Consider the following 22549-nt stretch of genomic DNA (forward strand, 5'->3'; position numbering starts at 1 on the left):
GGCAGATAACGATTGTACTGTGAGACATCCCCGCGCGTTCCCACGGTCACCGGCTCCAGCCGGGTCGCGTCGTCCCGTATATGCTGCTCCGCCACGGCCCGGCCTTGCTCCGTATTCGGATCGAAGCGTACTACTTTCATCTCCACGCCACCGGGCCGCAAGGTGGCTTGCTCGAACTTGGTCGAGTTGCTACCACGATTGATAGCGGGAGTCAGACTCGTCACCTTCTTCTGCGCTGTCTTAAACGACGGCCTCTTGACGACCGTCGGCACGGGCTCGCTGCCGGCGGCGATCGCCGCACCGCCTCCGGCGCCGTAGAAATTCGACAGAGCTTCCGGCGGCAGTTTCTCGATCGGAATATCACCGATCTTGTCATAGTCGAGGATCTGGATGTCGGCGTTGCCTAAAATACCGGAGCTCAACAGCTGCTCCCTAATGTCGTCTGGCACCTCGTCCGGTAGATTCGCAATGTTCTCTTTGATCTTGGCGGCCTTATTCGGCGAGAGCGTCGTCGTGGTCGATGCTTCGGTAGTCGTGGTGGTGGTGGTTGTGGTTGTAGTCGTACTTGTAGTTGTCGGTAAGAACGTTTTAGCGGTCGGCGGTGAGTTGAACTCTTCGGAGGGACTAACCGGTGTCGCGTAGATCTTCTGCGAGGGATTATTCTGGAACAATGGTCGGCCCCATATCGATTGTTGCTGAGTGAAAGTGGTCGTTGCGGTCGTTTGTGGCCGTTGTTGCGATGTCGGAAGCGTCTGCGAGAAGAAGCTTTGCTGACTGCTCTGATGAGATTGCTTCGTGTTTAAGTGCTGGTTTAATTGTTGCGTGTTTAACTGTTGCTGCAGACCGTCACCGGAGATAAAATGATTTGTTAAAATCCCAGGCAGTTGCTGAGAATCGCGAAGGGCACTGAACGATTGCGGCGATACGAACTGATTTTGGGAAAGTTCGGGAAACGCCGTTGATTGAATTATCGTAGGATTTGGTGGGAACGGACCGGGATGAAGAGGATTTTCTTGGAACGCGTAATGCTGTTCTAGCTTAGGCACGGCCTTGAAGATTTCACCTCCTGGTCGTTGGGATGGTAATTGTGGCTGTAATTGTGACTGTAATTGTGACTGCAATTGTGGTTGCAATTGTGGCTGTAATTGCGACTGCAATTGCGGTTGCTGCACCTGATTATACTTAAGCTGTGTACGATATCGTTGTTGTTCCTGAAGGAACTTGAGCTCCTGCTCCTGTTTCCGCCTGCGTTGCTCCTGCAAGCGCTGTAATTCTTGCAATTGTTGCTGCTCCTGTTGCCGATGTTGTTCTTGCAAGCGTTGCTGTTCCTGCAATCGTTGTTGTTCTTGAAGTCTCTGATGCTCTTGCTGCCTCTGCTGTTCCTGTTGTCTCTGCTGCTCCAGCAATCTCTGTTGCTCGACCTGTCTCTGCTGCTCCAAGAATCGCTGATGTTCTTGATGTCGCTGCTGTTCGTGCTGTCGTTGATGTTCCCGTTGCTTCAATAACTCTTGCTGTCGTCGTTGCTCATGGTAACGTTGTTTCTCCAATTCCTGCTGTTTAAATGGAGGTTGTGGTAAAAGCTCCACGTTGAAACCATTCTGTCTGGATAACGGTTGCTGCTCCGAATTAAAGCCACCAGATCTGACCGGTAATGGTTGCTGGGGCGGTTCCGCGAAGTTATTTGGTGGCAACGACAATGGTCGATTCTGTACTTGAACGCTTTGATGCGATACCGACAGCGCAGGTGGGAATCCCGGTTGCTGCGGGTGATTGATATTGACGTGATGCGGTGGTGGACCAAAACTGTTGAACGTCGCGCGTTGTTGCACTTCCGGGAGACCCTGAATAGTTATGGGATGACGTTGCAGTGGTCTCGATGATGGTGGCGATGGCGGTGGTGGATTTCTCAAGGATTGCTGAGGTGGAAACGTTTGATGCTGCAGCAGTGATTGCTGCTGCTGCTGTTGTTGCAAGAATGTCGTTATTTGCGGTTGCGGCGGGAATGAATTGATAATACGCTGTTGCGGAAATGCGGGCACTCGCGGGGGCTGCAGGGGTTGATAAGGACCATGCTGTCTTTTCGGCGCTCCCGGCGACGTTGTTGGCTTGCTGGCGTGCTGTTGAATACTGCCTGCAGGCGTCTCTAAGTCGCTACGCTTGTTATGATTGTTGGGTGGCACTTGCTCGGTACCGAAAGTCACGCGGATACCGCTACTACCGGAATGGTACACTTCGCTATCGGGTCGAATGATAGCGCGTAAGGTCGTCGATGGTTCCGGAGGCGGTGCCGGTGTCACCGTATTCGTTGGCTCTTCCCCATACGGTGCCGGGTTGTCCGGCTTAATTTCCTCGTGCTCCTCCACAGGTGTCAGCGCGGGGATCGGTGGATCGTAAACGACGCGAGTCTTATCTCCATAACCCTTTTTCTTCTCGTATTTTACGTAGAAGACCTGGATGGGTTCCTTGGTAGGTCGCGGTTGAGAAGAAAGTGGTAGCGGCGCCGGAGTTGGAAGAGTCTCATTCGATTCTTTGATGATGATCTCGATAATCGGCTCGGGTTCCGTTTGATAATAGCTCGATGGAGTCTCTCCATATAAATCGTCGTTCTTCGAACTCGCCAAAGGATTGTATAAAGGATCTCTCTGAGAATATTGCACTATTGGTTCCATTTGCACCGCATACGGCGGCAGACGACCCACCTTTCGTAGAAAGGCGAGCTGTTGACGTTTGTCTCGGTTCTTCGACGACGAGCTTTCCTCTTTAGCGAGGGTCGCGACGACGAGGAGCGTCGCCGTGAAGAGTCTCTGAAAGGAAAAAGAAATCAGCGCGACAGAACGTATTTTTATATTGCGGTATTAATTATATTGTTAGTCTGATAAAATCAATCTACATTATTGACTTAAAAATTTGTGGTATAAATGTAATTTTATACTTCAGGTTCTAATAAAGTTTCTTTTTTAATAAATGATTTATTTTTCTAGAAAGCAGCATGTATTGCTTTGTCAGTTAACCGATTGATAGTGCCAGCGTTTCAATCAATTAACACGATACACGATGTAAATTCAAGAAGAAAGACTTTTAACGCGCTCTGATAACCGAGTAACCTGTTTAATAACCAGAAAACTCATTGATGGCCTTAATGGGCTTCGAATCGATTGGTATGCTAGCGAGATCGAGAAACAGTTAGCCTGATAAGCGATTCCCAGTCGTGACTATACTCTCGATATGGCAAGGTCAACTTGCGGATGTTTCTCTTTTCTCTGAAATCGTTCGAATGCCAAACTTCCACTACCAAGATATTGCGAGCTTTCGTATGTTTTACTGACGACCTTTGGTCTTGATTAAATAAATAAATATATATATATATATTTTTTTTTTAAATAATATTTCTGTATTTTAAAAGTATCTATAGTACTTCAAAACTGCTTTAATTATATACAGCAAATCAAGATGAGTTATTCTTATTGGAAGTTTGTCGCTATTCTTTTCTATGATTCTAAAAACACCATTCCATGCAATAGAATATGCTTCAATGTACTCGATTAATTTTTTAAAGTCCATCCACCAAGAAGTGGGTGACGGAAAAAGAGAAGGAGAAAGAGAATCAAAGTTTAAGACCGGCGCGTTTCACCTCGAGAATTCGGTGCCTCTCTCGGTGCTGGTTAGCATATTCGAATGAGGCCCCGAACACCTCTTTTTCGATGAACCGCCCGCCTCGGGCATCGCAAGGCCGCCCGAGAGTAAAACGACGACATATCGCGATTAAACGGCCGTTGATCTCTGCAGGACGATTAACGATCGTATCGTTGCCGGTCGCGTCTGCCACGATTTATTAGAGCACTTTCCCTCGTGCGTGAGAGTCGATACGCTCGCTGATTATAAATGATAGAACTGCAGGGGGGTCTGGGCATCACGCGCGACATGCTTATTATGATGAAAGTACAAGCGTCTCCGTCCAAGTGATCCATCCACCCTCTTCGTGGTTAAGCCCTGTTATAATTACCAGCTTGGCGAACCGCATTGCTGTGATCGTTTCTTGGGCTCTTCCACGTGGGGAGATTCACTGCACACTTCTCACCGGCCGGATTCCTCGCGTTAGAGGCGGCTGACTCGCGACATGACACCGCTCGAGACAATCGGACGTGGCTTGGCTGAACGATACCGAGCGGAACCTCGCATGGGAACTGAGGACAGATCTCGGCCCAGGGGCCCGTTTCTCCCTACCCGGTGCCACCACCATCGGCGGCCACCGCTCTTCATGAAGCTCCTCTCTAATATCGAAGACGGTGGAGCATGAGCACCTTTCTCCGAGGTGCCTCCTCGACACTCGCCTCGTTGGTGTTCGTATCCGTCATACACGTGGACGCATATGTAGATGGAAACGGTAGAGGGGAAAAAAGAAAGAGGAGATGTACGGTGTGGTATGTATCTTCTTCGCATACGCGACGACAACTTTCTTCAAATCCGCCCGACCACGCGATCGACCGTAGAGGGGACTATTATACTAAGCGTCCTCACTTTTCCGCGACCTCCAAGGCCCATCGAAACTGAAACTCACCTTTCCTCCTCGTCTCAACGAGGAGTTATTCGGTGAAAGAACATGAAGGATCTTAATACCAGTAGATCGAAGGGGAGCGGTAGCGGATTACTTTCGCTACGGTACTAAGCTTCACTAAACTACAACTTCCTTGAGACAAGTGATTGTTTCCGATCTGTTCGATAATCCTTGTCTGCGAGAAAGGATACACGGTCGATTCGGATGTCGCTCCAAATCGGTTGATGATAATTTCAGCTGAAACGCTCTTGCTCACGAACGATCATCTTGATGGACGTTCACAATTAAGGCGGCTGCAATTATAATATCATTAGCATTTCTAGACTTTAATGTGAATCTTGCCTCTCTCTCAGAATAATAGTCGCGCCGACTTTCATGAATGTAGACAGCAGTACAGATTGCACCTTGCAAGCAAATTCTACGAAAACGCAAGCTTCGTTGATTTCGCAGAAGAGCAAGAGAACTTTTCTTATTCTTGTTATAGAATATATTCTACAATAGAGCGTGCAATATCACAGGTGTATTGACAAAGATTAATCGCGTTAGCTGTTGCATCCCACGATTAATCTTCTCTTTCTATATGCACTTTAAATATATTTTTATAACTTTTGTATACGAACAGAGTTATAAAAAAGTATATAAGATGTTCGTTTATAAATGCTTCAACCTTTCGTCAGCAATCTGGTTTTTTTTAGCACAAACAAAATCTTTACATACAAAAGAGGGTAGAGTTTGTTTCTCCTTTATTACTAAATTATACATTTTTAAACAAATTTCTATTTTTTCTCTATTTTTATTCAAATTTTAATTTCTATTAAATAAAGATTTTAATATTTGAGAAATTACAAATTAACAAAAAACTAATATAAGTTTTTATAGACTCCTTAAATTAAAACAATTTAGAAGAAACATGTAATATAAAGTACAGGCAATAGGAGTCAACGCTGGTTATCAATTAGCGCAATTCTTCTTAATATTAAAAATATAAACCTTGACTTTGAAAGTTTCCACTCATGCCATGGTTTGAGTCTTCATCAGCAATCTTTCACCTTAGCGCAACGGTTGGAGTATTGCATAACAAAATAATATCTCCAACGTTTTTCCTCTCAAAATTGAACCGTTAACTGTGTGAGGTAAGTCACAAACACCCACAAAGTTAGAAAGCTGAGTGGCAATGAGAACTCAAGCTCACACAATCGACGCTTCTACACTGAACAATAAATCTCTCTTAAGCAACATTTTATAACTCGTTAGTATGTTAAAAATTATCGTCAAATTCTAAAATAATAACTGCGAGAACAATATGTGTCTTGTTATTTCGACAGTCGATAAAATAAATTTAATATTTGAGTTAAAACAGCCAAATTACAGACGAATAAACAATATGTGATATGTTCCGCATGTAAAAATGTGTGCGACAATTATTTCCTTCTTACCTGTTTTGCAAAAAAGATTTTGCATAATGCAAGACACTATCCAGATCCTCTTACGTCTTACGTATGATAGATGATTCTGATCTGATAAATTACATGAAACATTTTTCCAGGCATGATGTCGAAGCTGCAGTGGTATGAAGTAACTCGTTGGCAAGAAATCACACAGGAGATTGTATATAAGTCATGTCCGTCGTTGCGAAAGGTGCAGATTCAGTGGAGCAATTGAACGGGATGACCCGCTAGAGACCTCCCCCAGTTGCAAAAGTACCCTGCAATGTTCCGCAAACATCTCATGTACGTGTTTGCGCAACTCGCTTCGTTCCAGATCGGTCAGATCATCAAAGCTGATGATTTTCTATCGTATTTATTTTCTGACCCTCTTAGAGAGAAGCCAGATCGCTCGAAGTGGGAAAAATCAGGATTTGCCGTTACGCCTGAAACGAATAACGAGCGAATGGTAAAATTTCGAAAGTTACAAAAAAATTTGAAGTAGTAGTTGAATCTTTTCCTTTTCTCGTATTTCTTAATATCGATGTTCATCAATTTTGGCACCAACGAATGTCCAGCATTCGAGTCTCCGGACATCGAGATTCCCGCGTCCTACTTGCAAACTTTCACTTATACGTTGGCGTAAGAGGATCCGAATAGCAGCCGGCAGGCTCGATGATGATAAATATAGGATCCATCTGACCGCCCGAGACGGTCAGTGATCTCCGAGCTAAGACGATATTTCACGCTAAGTTATCATCGTTTCGCTGGGAAACGATATCGTTCTTAGGACATCCTTCTAAGCGTACATAATTTTGCACGCGAAAACAATTTATCACTTTTTCGCGCTACCATGTGGGTGACACGATGGTGTCGTAACCATTTCTAATGTTTACTCGGTCAACTCTGTGTTTTCCGAAGAAGAGCTCTCTCTTTCTCTTTCTTTGCGCATGCTATAGCTATTTTAATTTTGGTCTTTTTTACTTTTATATTTTATTTTCTTTTTACCTTTATTTTTTAAATTGTATTTTATATATTCGCTTTAATTTTTCTTATTCTATTGTCTTACCTATATGTATTGCTTTTTGGTGTTTGAGGGGATCCGATTCTAAAACGCTTAATAAATAATGATCTCTTTCTCTCTCCCTCTCTCTCTTTCTTAACATGACAAATACATTGTCACATAACCATCCAACTTTCCTTTCATTATAAAGTTAATTGCTCAATTTTCGAGGTTAAATAATTTCACACAACTCAATCGTGAAATTTAAATTTCCGTTGAGGAAGTTGTTCAGAAAAAAGCAAGACCGAAAAGCAAGATCTCGCCATTGTCGAGTTTCTCATCCTATATAAAATAAACGTAATTAAAATAATTAACTGTTTCATTTGTTTAAACATCGAGATCACCTATCAATTCACGATATCCTGTCGATGTTAATCGCAGGAAATGTTGTACAACAAATACTAAATGTCTGCTCAGGAAAACTGTTGCGTGTAGAAACGACACTTTCTAATCGGTTTACAAGACGACCACCACAATTACGCTTATCTAATTAAATCAGTTTTTTTTTTCGAGATCAGTTCTAGTAAAAATTTTACGGTGCTTCGTTGTTGCATATTTTATTTCTTACGTGTTACATGTGTGTTTCATATTATGTTACATCGCTATTACATCTTGCTATCGAGTCTATTCACGCGGAGCGTGGAAACTCCCTCGGAACTGAAAAACGATGCCTCTGTCGCACAGTCTTTGCGATTGCGAGACCAATCTTTGTAACTGCGATGGCAAAAGATTGTGAATTTGATTCTCCCAGTTCTCACGGAGGATACGGATCCTCTTACACGAACACTAACGATATACGGTTCTTCGAGAGCAGTCCGCTCATGAGCAATAACGTAACTGTTGAAGAGTGAAAGTGCCCGTAAAGTGGGACGTTGCGGGAATAACGCTCCCTCTTATAATTAATAAACAAAGCCTACAAACGGTTCTCATCGTCTATGAGATTGTGCATTCAACGCGACATTTCTTTAAGACCTTGTCGAGTGTCGTTATCCATACTAGGTTGATGATCGAGACCTTTCTCACGTTCGCTTTTTCCATATACGAATCTCGGGCGATGATTATAAAATAAACCTAACGATGAAATTATGAAAACTTATAGAGTTTTCATAATACTTTAACAGTTTTGTTAAAGTATTTAAAAATTTAGCTAGATAGATCTAAAGATAATTTTGTTTGGACCATCAAAATAATTATGTAGGACGCTTAAATTGGTGGCTAACTATTGACTTTGCTATCAACGTTTATATAATTATTATGTATTTTATATAATTTTGATAGTACAACAAATTTATTTTCAGATCTATCTATATCTATTGCTAAACTTTTTGATACTTCAGCAAAATTTTTCAATTATTTTTATATATATTTCTGCATCCATTTATCCTTCTAGAATATTGGTTAAAAATATTAAAATCGCTTTGTTAAAAATAAAAATACAACGTATTTTTTTTTCACTAAAAATTTTAGAATAGATTTTAGAAAGAGAAAAAATAAAATCAGAAAAATAATATAGAGATTAAGATTAGATTTTAAGTAGATAAAAAGTAATGGCAAGAGATCAAGATTAGATCTTTTAACAATTTTGTGTTGTAATTCGATTATTTGTTTCTGATTTCTTTTTATTTTTTCATTTTATTTTAACTGCACGTATTTGCGATAATCCGATTACCAAATACGCGGATTAAATTATTGGCCTGCAGTGACCTTATAATTCACAAGGCAGAAAATTCTCACTCATGTTTTTCAACGTGAGAAGAATCTTTCATAAGCTACAAAAGTATTACACGCCTTAGGCGTTAATCCGAGTCTTAACTAATTAAAGAATGGAGCCAACCGAAACTGACAAGCGATGTAATGCGCCCGTAAGTTACGCGGTGACTTTTATTCCCAGCGAGATTTATGGAATGATAACCGTTGTGGTTTTTTATAATTGGAATCTAAAATGCCGGCTGCCATCCGTAGAGAAGTTTTAACGCCACTCTCAGGTCATCCGCGGGTATCGACTGTATATCGGCGGAAAACGCATAACTGCATTATATAATTACACATACTGCGGGTCGTATCAGACGAAAAATTGCCGGTAATTGATGTTACACCCGAAGCACTTTCTATTTCAGGTGCAGCGGTTTCTCACTTCGCGCCTATCGCAACCGGCGCGAATCGGTCCTGTGTCGGAAAAGGAAAAGAGGAAAAAATTGCTCTCCACATTATATTTTCCAATCAATTAAAAATGTCGGCTGGCAGCTTTTCCGAGCGCCGCGGCGCGGGCGTTATCACGGTCAATTTAATAAATCATAAAGAAGCGTGAATAATAATAAGTATTAACTTTCTCCTCGGCTAAATCACTCGTGCTACCACTGACGTGCGTACGTCGGCGAAGACCCCCAGTCTCGGGCCTGTAAAGAGCAAACGGTCATTTGTTTCTTACTTTTACGAGATGAAAATGAGCCGGAGGATGATCGTGCACTAGAATTTATAAATACCGTAACGTAAAATTCTCGCATACACGTGCTACACTTTCCATTTCATTCGCAATAAATCAGTTGTCTCTCACATGTGCGAGTACACATGAGAGTGGCACACAACATGTGACTTTCTAATAATTTCCGATAATAATAGATCAAAAAGGAAAATATATACATATTGCGATATATTGATATATATGTATATAAAATTGCGAATTTCAACGCAGCCTGAACAGAAAGTGTTAATAACCTTCAGACCCAGTTCAGCTAATATAAGATTAATTTTAATCTCGATTTTATTTTTCCCTTTATCTTTTTCTAATTCTAAGAATTACTAATTCCAAGGCCCAGTTTCACAACTCACAACTCACGATTAACTCTTAACCGAGGTTCAATTTATTTCTCATCTCTTTCCAACAGGCCTAAGAATTAGAAAAAGATAAACGGTGAGATGTAACCCAGATTAAAATTGATCATGGAACTGGGTCTTGTCTGTTTCTATCAATGACTACATTTCTCACTGGGCTTAATCAGGTTTAATAATATCCATAATCATGAAACTGGCCAATCACAGTCGTTCCATTCTTCCGAAGAACAGCTATGATTGGCTAATTTCATAACTACGGATGTTATTAAACCCAATTAAACGTGTTGTATAACAGAGGTTTAAGTATGTACATTAACTTTAATCTCGATTTACTCTATCTTTTTTTTAATTTTTCATTGGTGGAACTGGGCCTAAATGACATAAAAAAAGCATCATTAGTCTAGCTGGATAAATAAATAACATGAGAGATAAATCTGCCTTTAGATCGTAAGTTTAAGTTTATAATAATATAGTAAAGGTATAATCGCCTATCACGGAGTAATGCGAGCTATTCGTCCATCTCGACACAACAATGGCCGCCCCCGTGGTTACGTGTACATGCAGAACCTGCTCGAAGGCTCGCGTAACACTCGAGAGAATCTTCAACGTGTTAGACACATACGGCTGGTTGTTAGACTCGTATGTCGTGGTACGTAATTCAGTAATGATAGCTTTAGCATCGCACAGCATTCTGGAGCGTTTCTTGAACTGCATTTCTCCCTTTCTCAACCTAATTGCATACATGTGTTGATGTGTCATCGTAAATACACCTAATACATATTTCACGTATCTTTCGTCTGTCATCTTTCACTTGACTTTTTGAGAACAGCATATTGACCTCGAAATTTGACGAATCACATTGTAGGATTTCTTCCAAGAGCAATTGTGGAAGAGACTGCCGAACAGCTGGAGGACCACTTTGCAAACCGTGTCGCCCGACGAATTCGGAAAGTGGTTAGCTGGCGACATCTCGTGGTAAGCGCGAGACTTCACATCGGTCGGCAAGCGCGAGGAATCGTTTTACCGATTGACTTCAAATTCATTCGAATTGTGTCCATTTTTTTGTCCATTTCTGCGCATGTAGATTAATTTTAATCTCTGTTTAATTTACTCTTTATCTTTTTCTAATTCTTAGAACTAGGAAAAGATGAAAAGTAAATTTAACCAAGATTAAAGTTAATCTATATCGGTTAGAAACGGGCATATGTAAATTAACTTTAATCTCGGTTTAATTCACTCTTCATCTTTTCCTAATGTCCATTTCTACCAACGTAGATTAATTTTAATCTCGGTTTTACTTACTTTTTATGTTTTTTTTTAATTTCTTAAAACTAGGAAAAAATAGAAAGTAAGTTAAACCGAGATTAAAGTTAATCTGAATTGATAGAAATTAATATGAACATAATACATATATATTTCTCAGAGTTAGAAAGCGACAAAAAGTAAGTTAAACCGAGATTAAAGTTGAGATTTGTGACAATTTTAATCCTTTTCATATAGCACAATATATTTGCTGCAACATTTGCAATGTTATTGTAATTGCTGAAACGTTGTAATATTTCTGTAATATTACTAGAATGTTTAATTTATGCTGGATATAAAACATGAATCTGCAAATACATCTCAAATTCAAATATAATTAACACGAACGAGGAGTGTATCATATTTTTGTGGGCTCTCTGCCTATAATTTTACAATGCAATTCGTTTTACAGCTCACGCGTATGGCCATTGTCGTTGCTGACACTTCGACAGGTTGCAAAAAATTTGCAGCTAAATAGAGATCATCAAAATGACAAAAACGTCTGGCGATGCAATGGAAGAAAAAAGACTGAAAATAGTTCGGAAAATTTTGTCTTGGAATGTAAAAATGAAGGATTACATGATTCCCGGAAAAAACATAATCTCTTTTTGAAACACGTTAAAATAAAAAAACGTCATGAGATACAACAGATAGCGCGGGTATATAGCTACACATATTTTTCAGTTCTTAGCGGAAAATCATTATGGCATCAAAATAACATCAAAATGGTTTTTAAATTATTATTAAGTCATTTTTCAATCAGTCGGTTCACATTGACGTTATTTTGCTTGGGATTGTGTTTTAGATTAGACGCGAGATATTTATAAACCCTAAGAGATTTATCTTTATAAGAGGTTTATCTTTGCATAGGTATGCGCAGACTGTGCACAAGAGTCCAACGCTGAATGCATTGTAGATGTCGGAGCAGGCGTGGGTCATTTAGCCAGATCTCTAGCATTTAAATACGATCTACATGTAATATGTATTGAACAAGACGCATTACTGTCGCAGCAAGCCAGGTAATCCGTATTTCTTTTTTTACTCTAAGCAATCTCGCTGGTTTAATTACTACCCAGAATATAAACTGGACAAGGAAATAACATTACCTCGCTGTTATAATTTCTTATTTACCATTACGTATACTATACGTTATATATTACATTTATATTATATTATATTTATATCGCTGAGTAGGAAATAATAATATTGATATAATATTACTTTCAGATTGTGTTCTGCGAATAGCAATCTTATTATTCCTTTACTATTATTTATCTGTCATTTTAATTACAGAAAATGGGATAAGGAATTGTTAGTGTCTCTATCTAAACATCTGCCTGATTTGCCAGTAAATACGCCACAACACATATCAATCAAACTGGAAGATACTGATTCTGATTTATCAGGAACAATCAAGGATATAAGAAGAACTTTCTCCGATAATTTTAATTTAAATAGCAAGAAATCTGGATTTGGTATTGTGGGGCTGCATCCGTGTGGAGATCTTGCAGCCACGTTACTGAGACTTTACGCATCTCAATGTGAGACAAGATTCATTTGTATTGTGGGGTGCTGTTACATGAAGTTGACATTAAAGTACGTTTATCAGATACATTATAAAATAACGCTTATGAGATTACGATTGTACTAAATAATGTGATACATTTAGAAATCCAGCGGATGTTTCAAATGGATATCCACTCAGTAAATATCTGTCTTCATTCACAAAACACAAATTGTCCTATACAGCGTTAGAAGTGGCATGTCATGCTATTGAGAGCTACTGTGACAAATTAAAGACTGGGAACTACGAAGATTTAATAGTTAAGTATTGTATTAAGGACGACTTCGACTGAATTCCGATTAACTTAATTAGCGACTAATTGAACCGGCAAAATCGCTCAAGATAAAATTTCTAATATACAGTTCGTTATTCTTAATCTTTTCTTTAATATATGAAACATAATTCTATTGATTCAATAGTTTTATTACTTAATAAAATATTGTTGATTAATAGCGTTTTTAGCCCTATCGGGTTTGCATCAACCTAGGTTGAATTAATGACGTTTCGTGCTCTCCTATTGGTAAAGCATGTAACGTCAACCAAGTTAATTAGAGTTTGATCGCAGTTGCCCTAAAGCATCATAAGTTTGATATTTGAACTGGATTTTTTTGTTTAGGTGCACGCTTATAGAGCCGCTTTAGAAACCGTTCTAGTAAAACAAAATAGCCAGCTACGTCATACTCAAGTGAGGAACGTCAAAGTGACGAGACCTGTTACGTTTGAACAGTTGAGTAAAATTATGATTATCAAAATTCTGTGTATTATTATAGCGATAATTAAATAAGTTTTTTTTTAGATATTGTATGGCCGCAACTGCAGATTTCGAGCCAAATCTCCGACCTAAAGATTCAGATTTTCAAAATCCGCAAATAAAATGTTATCTAAATCAATGGCGGCAGATTGTGATATTCGGAGCGTTGCGTATAATGATAGCACCATTAGTGGAAACTGTGGTGTTGTTGGATAGATTCCTGTATCTATCCGAAAATAATTTCACTCCTATATTAAAGCCTGTTTTCAATCCCAGATTGTCTCCTCGAAATTTTTTATTGTTATCGATGAAAAATACTGAACAATCGCTCTCTTGATTAAGTCTAAAAATTTTTATACCTTTTATCACAATAAAATTTTAAAGATTTAATTAAATCGAATATTATTGTTTTAAATAAAAAGTGTTATTTTTTTCTAGAGCTCTGAAGTAAATCTTTTAAAAATTTTTATTCAATTTAATTAAAGATAAACCTTTTTCAAATTCAAATTATTTTCTTGAATGTAACATATTTTGATAGAAGATTATACATTTGACTTCGTAAATTTAAATTTTTTGAAAATTAAACAATTAAACAATTGATACGCGCTACAGATTTAAAACTGAATATAAAAATTGAATATGCATTTTTACTTTAACATTATAAAATTTCATTTTTTAATTAGACAACCAAACAATTGACACTCTAGATTTAAATTTGAATATGAAAAGTTAAATATGCTTTAATGAAAGATATCGTAGAGATTCGGTAAGTAAACTGATTGGATTACATTCAGAAAGTGTATTTTGTTTGCCCGATACACATTGCGATAGCGCGCATTCCGATATTATCTCTCATGAAAATTCAGTGGATTCGCGAGATCCAATGGGAGCGAGCGGCACGTCGCGCGAGCGAGTGACGGGCCAATCGGAGCGCGATACTCCGGCGGCGTTTGGCGCGCACAACGGCGGCTTAATGACGGCCACGCAAAGCGTTCCGTGGCGCCACCGGCAGGGCGCGTCGCAGTAGCCGGTTGCCAGTTCGCACGAACCGTTGACGTCCTCCGGCGAGATCCAGTTTCCTTTAAGCCGCTCTCGCGCGTTTGTCTGTTCTCGCCGCGTCGTGTGTCCTACCGATTATTATTTTCTCCTCCTCCCCCCTTCCCCGTCCGCGTGCACGAAGATTGTCGGCACGGTGTTAAAAGGTATATCACGAGCGGTATACACAACACGCTCGTGTCGTTGTCGTCGTCGTCGTCGTCGTCGTCATCGTCGTCGTTGTCGTCGCTGTCTCGCTATCGCTGTCGCCGTCGTGCAGCGCCGAGTGTCCCGATTCAAACGTATCATCGCCCGGTATATAACGGAGGATGGCATTCAACGGAGACGGTCCTCACTCCAAGAGGCAGCGGCTCGAGGAATCTGGACACAGGGTGAGTGCGCGCGCCAATCATTATCACGCGTCGAGTCGCGACGCGACGCGACGCGACGCATCCCATCCCGTTTCGTCGCGCCGCGCCGCGCCGCGACGCGAAGCGACGCGACGTCCGACTCCACGTTCTCTCGATACTCCGCTCGGCGAGACGAAGCGCGACGCGACGTCCGACTCCACGTTCTCTCGATACTCCGCTCGGCGAGACGAAGCGCGACCCGCTCGCGAGCGAGGAAGCGCGTCGCCATTTATCGGCATAATGATCGCGGGGGGCACGGCCGACGGCCGACGTCTCTCGTCTCGCCCTCGCCGTCGAGTACGCGAGTTTCGTGGAGACGCGCGGGGCGCCATTTACCTTTACTCCGCGAGCTCCTGACATACGGCGTGAACGCCGTGAACGTATGTACTCCGTGACGCGCGACGCGCGTCGCCGGCATGCTCCATGCTCGGCCGACAGGCCGACTCGCTCGCGTCCGATAACAGTCGGGCGCGTTCGCTCGCCCGTCGGACTCCGACAAATCAAATTGCGAGTCCGACGCTGATCGGACGATCGCTGCTCCGCGTTCGGCATTCGTTGATTCGGTCGCTCCGCCGAGCGCGAGTATCACAATGCGTCCCCTTCCTCTCTCTTCCCCTCCCCTCCCCTCCCCGCCCCTCCTCCCTCTCCTCCCCTCTCTTCCCCGCTGCGAAAGACGCGGGGTCCGTCCTCGCGTAAAATGTCCGTCAGTCTTTTAAAACCCGCGGGAATTTTATTCACTCGAGGATTGCGCCAATGAAAGTTTTTGTTTCCAATATCGGTACTCAAGGAATACACAAAAAATTCAATAAAAAGTCAAAATGATTTTATTTTAATTCTTAACGTCAAGAAACAAACACACACACAAGTCAAGTTTTGTAATAAAAAATCATCATTTTGACTTTTACGAGATGAAAATGAAGTCATTTTGACTTTCTCTTGATTTGATGTGTTTTTTGGTTAAATTTGTAGGGATGCGTCATCTCTCCTTGTCATTGTGCTTCTTGATTACAAATTACGAATCAAGGTTTGTGGCTTTTTGCATTTTTAAAAATATTCTGTGCGAATTGTAGAATTCTCGTTGAAATACTTAATTGTTTAGAACAGCATGAGCAATTTGAATGTGAAAAGAATGTATGGTGACTGCTAATATGTTGCTCCTTTATTTCAAAAGTGACAAACTTAAGCTTCTCAAGAAAGGAAGGAAACTCCTTTTTAACTTGACAGAAAATTATTGACTAATCAAATGATCAAAAATGACATTTGATTATGCTAAGAATATAATATGATATATTCTACTACAGAGGAATATAATACACAATATATTCTACATATAATATAATATATTCTTAACATGATCAAATGTCATTTTTGTTATTTTCATTTCAGATGTTATGTTGGATATAAAAGGAGCATGGCAATCTTGAGTCAAAAAGGGAAAAAATCACCCTTTTTGAGTTGTGACGATTTTGATGATATTCCTTTAAACCATATTTTTTAATTATGACGTTTGGGACAATTTTTTACAAAATTAAGTTTGTGCACTTTTGATGATTGTTAAGTTAATGTTTATCCGACTCTCATTTATGATGTAATTCGAAAGTCATGTTTTTTTAATCGTGTCAATGTTGAAATCAAGGAGCGATTTTTCCAACTACTTTTTGTATTGCACAAATTTGTCAATGAATGAGAGAAAATGTTCTGAAAATGATACGAGAAAATGATTTCGCGTATATACAGGGTGGGCCATCTATTGGTACGTTTTTAAAAATGCGATCAAATGAGCATACATTATTCAATGAATGAGAGAAAATGTTCTGAAGATGATACGAGAAAATGATTTCGCGTATATACTTGATAGAAAACCGAGAATTTTGTTGTCGAAAGTTACGAAACGGAAAACAACTTTTGCACGTCAAACAAGACACTGTATTCAATTTTTGTCTTATCTAAAAGATACATATAAAGCACTGTATTTTATTGCACATCTTTTTAGTCATGGATTCTCTTACAAAGTCAAGTTTTTCTTCAAAAAAAAAAAACAAACAAACAAAATCTATAATTTGAATAATAAACGATAAAGGACAAGATGAGCTGTTTGAAAATCAAGCTTTTAACGTGGAAATGTGCGAATAGCAAAATCTTTTTCGATTAATTTGAATTAAACCCCAAAAAATATTATAGCTGAATAATTCTTATTATTGAAAAGTGGATTTCGAATTGATCGGAAAAGTTTCTAATCTATTATAATATCATTGTACTACAATTCTAAGAGGGATAATCCTTGTATTATTTACAATAACATTAGGGTGTATATAGATTTTTCTCTTACGTCATTTATATTTCAATTTAACATTCTGTGCATTATATCCAAAGAGGCGATAACAAAGTAATATGCTACAGAACCAGATTGACTCCCGCCGAATGCATTGGAAAGCTAATTTCGTATTTGTTAGCTTGCTGCGTTCGCTTCAATGCGCTCGCATTTCGATATCACGTGAAATATTTATTAGCGCGATTTACCTTGTTTATTCCTGCGCTTTGTTATGCAGGCAATGGACAGAATAATTCACGTTTGCTTTACCGTCTTCTTGTTTAGTTACATACGTTGTGGAAATTTCATAAGAAGAGAACACATCAGTTTTTTTAAAACACGTAAACTTGTTTTATATTATAAATTAGCAATTTAATAGTCTGAAATTTTGATCGAATTTATTTATTCGTCATACTTGATTTCATGTATCAATTACGTTCACTCATTACTGTGTGTTGGGTATCAAAGGAGCATTGACAATCCAATCTCTTGGAGTTAAATAACATTTCGTTTTTAACTTCTATGTATGTCAAAATGTATTATAAATTAATCACTTTCTGTAGTTAGTTTCAAAGTAAACAACATTCATAGTACCGTGTGCACTTAATAAATAATAAACTAAATTTGAGTAGTATTAGTTGCAACCTATAGAAATGATTAAAAGTAACTTAAACTGTGTAGCTACAATTTAACACTATAAATTTAACAGTACATATCCGAGATTTTGACCGCGCGACTGATAAACACGTTCTACAATAAGCCGTTACTTAATCTTTAAGTCTTAAGACGTAAGAATTGACCAGTCGAATGTGAGAAGAATAATCGACTATGATCAGTCAATTGTTCAAGACTTAAAACTTAGATAATGACTTATTGTAGAAAGTCCAATATATATCTTGAGAACTTTACGATGTTTCAAGGCACGTCGACGTCGCGACAGTAACTTGTTATCCAGGCGACGCTCCTCAACGATGTCGACAAGTCGCGTTGTCGCTTATCGTTGTCGCTAACGACGATCAGCAATGTTAGGATGATGCACGTGCAAAACAAAGCTCGCGCGCGCGCGCTCCGTGGTCGATAATTCCTTACTATCAGCGCGGACGTTCCTTCGAGATAATCGCGACGTCAACAATGAGGTCGCGTATGAGCCAAACTGGAGCTCAACTCCATTTCTGTATATAAAATTTCACAATTTTAGCATCCACAGAGCACACAGTTAATTATTTCATCAATGTTCTGTTTTATTTCGTGAAACCAGTCAATTTGGATTATGAGAGGATTTTCACCTGGTGAAATTCTCGCGCCGTCGATTATCGATAATCATAAAGAGTTCGCGTATTCCATTGCAATTTTTAATCATTCTGGTTCTTCGACGCTCTTTTCGTAGATTCTTTGCTTTGCAACGATACACATGGTCGCTGATCTTTCCCATATTTTTCTTTTATTGAGCGGTTCATCGTACAAATCTGTTTGGGTGCGTGAATTCCACCGAAAGGGATTCTCACCCCTTTAGCGCAACTTCGTGTACATCGAGTGTCGAGTGCGTCAGTGCAACAACAAGGCTACACTCGGTAGTAATCGAATCGAGTTCACGATCCGATTGCGCGAATCGACTTTCGCGCTGTTACCAGCATGTACGAGGTCGATAGACCTTTTACGTCAGATATAGCGAGTGTGCATCCACCTCGTCGTATTGCAGATCAAATGTAGATAATAGTATGTGTGTGTGTACATAAAAAAATTAAAGATACCATCGGGCGTCTATCGTAAGATCAAGAGATGGTTCGCCATATTTAAGACGATATTCGTAGTTCATTCTTAAGTAATGTCTTAAGATACTAATACTGTCCTTTGATTGGTTCACGACATTTTAAGACTGTACTTAAGACGGTCCTAAATATAAGATCCGACTATGAATATCGCTCTTAGATACCACACCATCGTTTCGCATGGAAGATTAAAGGCATGATGTATACACTTGGCTTACATCGGAGCATCGAAAAGTTCTCGAGTAATAAAACATTAATTGTTTTGTATATAAGACCCGAATATTAACGTTCATTATTTAATCCAGTAATAAATTTTTATTTTTTCTATAGTTTGTGTTCTAAAAAAGTACAGCTTTGGCCAAAAATATTAGGCACTTTATTTATTAACTATTATTTACAGTTTTAGCTTGAAAATTGATTTATAGCATTTGCTGTAAATTATCCTTCGTTTCAAGAAACCTTTTTAATTTATGTGTAATGCCTGTAACCAATAGATAACAATAGTAGGTAAAAGAATTCGAAATAAATGAAAATATATAGGTATCTATAGATATTATTTCTGGCCAAGACTGTATATCCTGGGGGGACAATAAACGGACCACAAATTAGAATATTATTAAACGGTTTACTATACAAACTAGATTGCTTACAGAAGCTTAAGATAACGCATAGCTTGCCATAACATAACTTTATACATAAAGGTATTATAACGGTATCGCATCAACGCAAAATTATGGACTTACATGAATGTGTATTAGATTATTAACTTCCTCGTGCACGCAGCGAGATCAACAAGGATTTACAAACTCTTCATTTAGCGTTTCCACAATAAGCAGTTTATTTATATTTCTGTAAAAAAAATTGCGTTCATTATTTCTTATTTAAAAAATTTTACATCTTTCTTTGTAATTCTAAGTGAGTTTTTAAGGTAAAGATAAAATTTACCATCTATTCATAGGTAGATATTAAATTAAAATGAATTTTAAATAGACTTTTCGTGATATTAGAGCTTGCTTCTGCTAGAATTATTCTAATTGTAAATGAAGGGTTATTTCATTCCTCCGATTGATAATCTTGGTAATCCGCGAGAATGATTCAAACACAGGATATTCCTCATTGACGTAACTAAATATATAATATAGTTATCGGCCGATGGCTCTATCGTTAGTCGATGACTTCAGGTACATTGCCAGCAGTCACAAGGTCACTGTCACTATCTCACGATCTTTCTTAGTACCGTTACCATCAATAATCGTTAGGAAAATGCGTTGATGTAATAGAATACGTAATATTTTTTGCATGGTATATTTGCTGATAAGTTAAATACGCTACATTTTCTGTTACACGCATATTGGTTTATCGATTCGTGACTTTTTTCTCGCATCATATCTAGAATTCTCATTTTTACACTGAAAAAATTTTCTGGTTGAAAATGAACGAACCAAAGATTTAATCGATTAGATAGAGATTGATCAATCAGAATTCCGGTTATCGTAATTAGACATCTAGTTATCTCGATTTATATCGAATTATAATAGATTTAACTATAAAAATCTGATTTGTCCACATTTTCCACTAGAATTTCAATTAATAGGTTTATTCGCGTTGCACTTTTTGTATTAAGTATCTTCGCTTTTTTTTTCTTCAACGTCCGAATATATTTATCTTATTTTAAGTACAAAAATTTTTAGAAATTTCAGGCAACGCAAGTACATCTTATATAACTAGATCCTTTTCCACTGTATTCTTATTAAGAAAGAAAAAAAAACAATTGCAGAAGATAAGAGTTCCGCATTACATTAAAAGAAAATAAGTTTATTTGATTACGTTTCTTCTTTATTTTTGCTAAGTTCCGAATTTATATTCTCTCTCTCTCTCTCTCTCTCTCTCTCTCTTCTCTCTCTTCTCTCTTCTCTTACTTTAATTTAATGTGAATATATACAGGGTGTTTTCAAATTCGCGCCCGCAAATACAAGACGTGATACTTTATGCTAAAACAAACAACTTTTTCCTGTAACGAAATTGCATATAATTCCGATAAATAATTTTTGCGCTTATTTGTTGACCTCAACCTGCTCTCCTGCAATAACTACTTATCGGACGCAATTTTGCTAAAGGAAAAAGTTGTTTTTTGTGCTAAAACGAACAACATTTTCCTGTAGTAAAATTACATTCGATAAATAATTTTTCATTTATTCGTATAACTTCAACCTGCTCTCCTGCAAAAACTGCTTGTCAGACGCAATTTTGCGAAAGGAAAAAATTGTTTAGAAATTTAAAATACTTATTACGGTCGAAGCTGGATCTTCGTTGCTTTAAATAATTCAATCTTGAATTACCAATATGTACTATATATGTACTTGCATATATACCACATTGTAGTCTTTTTCAAACTGCGCGCCGAATTATTTTTCCGGACTAAATAAAACGCAATTAAAACTACTCTAGTAATCGCGAATTAAATCGACAAGCAATTTAATAATTTGATGCTACTATCAAGCATCATATATTATAAAGATGTTAATATATTAAAACTGTTAATAAATTTATTGCGAAAAATATTACCTCGGCCGGGACTTGAACCCGGATCTCTTGTATTCCGTACGAGCGTCCTAAGCTATTAGACCACCAAGGCAAATTTATTAACAGTTTTAATATATTAACATCTTTATAATATATGATGTTTGATAGTAGCATCAAATTATTAAATTGCTTGTCTATTTAATTCGCGATTACTAGAGTAGTTTTAATTGCGTTTATTTAGTCTGGAAAAATAATTCGGCGCGCAATTTGAAAAAGACTACAATGTGGTATATATGCAAGTACATATATAGTATATATTGGTAATTCAAGATTGAATTATTTAAAGCAACGAAGATCCAGCTTCGACCGTAATAAGCATTTTAAATTTCTAGTATTGATTGTGTTTCTCACATATACGGTCTAAAAATAAAAGATATTGTTTAGATTAAACATTATCAAATAATTTTTTAACAAGATATTTTAGAAGAAGAAACCGGATTTCTTCTTTATTTTGGAGAAATTTTGGAGTGAAATATTGCTCGTGTACCAAAAAAGATTTAGATTGCAATCGGACAGAATTAAACAAATGAATCTAAAAGTATTATTTCTAATTTTATTTCATAAACGTCGGATGCGAATATAGAATAATCTTATAGTCTAATGATATCGCCGTACCAATAATTGCTATAATCAACGTTTAAACATGTTTAAAAGTAGCTTGGAAACTGTCTGAATTAAATCGGGTTTTCTATTGTCAAATGTTGAATGGTACGGAAATATGGATACAAATGTTTCGATGTCGTTGCCTGCCTTGCTTATTAATATTTCATCATCACTCGAAGTTATAATCCGCTCGGCATATAGGTTGACGTTCCATTATTATTCCTACTTGAATAATTTATCAGAAGGTTGGAAAAATAGAAGGAATAGTTTATTGGAATGAGTAGTCGTGCGATTCGCCAAAAAACAAAACAATTGTGTTCTCTAGTCTAGCTATTTCTCACGTTCTC

The 22549-nt window shown here is 38.3% G+C and overlaps 3 protein-coding genes across 4 annotated transcripts in view; 2 read left to right on the plus strand and 1 right to left on the minus strand.

Moving 5' to 3' along the window:
- Window positions 1-2: 2 nt before the first annotated feature.
- Window positions 3-4193, minus strand: LOC108760628 (probable basic-leucine zipper transcription factor Q; the record flags this gene model as incomplete). The annotated part of the gene is made up of 2 exons (XM_018506685.1): window positions 4004-4193; window positions 3-2804 (listed from the first exon to the last, which is right to left on the minus strand). Coding segments are annotated over exons 1-2 (2820 nt in total), but the record flags the coding sequence as incomplete, so codon positions are not given.
- A 6182-nt stretch (window positions 4194-10375) lies between these two features.
- LOC108760710 (protein RRNAD1) lies at window positions 10376-13828 on the plus strand. Its single transcript, XM_018506803.1, is given in 9 exon segments — window positions 10376-10399; window positions 10401-10523; window positions 10740-10849; window positions 11589-11835; window positions 12047-12195; window positions 12470-12772; window positions 12846-12999; window positions 13357-13466; window positions 13537-13828. Coding segments are annotated over 9 exon segments (1512 nt in total).
- A 731-nt stretch (window positions 13829-14559) lies between these two features.
- Window positions 14560-22549, plus strand: part of sm (heterogeneous nuclear ribonucleoprotein L) — a 161316-nt gene continuing 153326 nt past the window's right edge. For both annotated transcript variants that reach the window (XM_018506705.1, XM_018506706.1), the window contains exon 1: window positions 14560-14918. In XM_018506705.1, the coding sequence (XP_018362207.1) occupies window positions 14856-14918 (63 nt within the window). In that variant the 5' untranslated portion in view covers window positions 14560-14855. The remainder of the gene's footprint in view (window positions 14919-22549) is intronic.

Source organism: Trachymyrmex cornetzi, unplaced genomic scaffold (assembly GCF_001594075.2).
Source record: "Trachymyrmex cornetzi isolate Tcor2-1 unplaced genomic scaffold, Tcor1.1 scaffold23, whole genome shotgun sequence".
NCBI classification, from domain to species: Eukaryota; Metazoa; Arthropoda; class Insecta; order Hymenoptera; family Formicidae; genus Trachymyrmex; species Trachymyrmex cornetzi.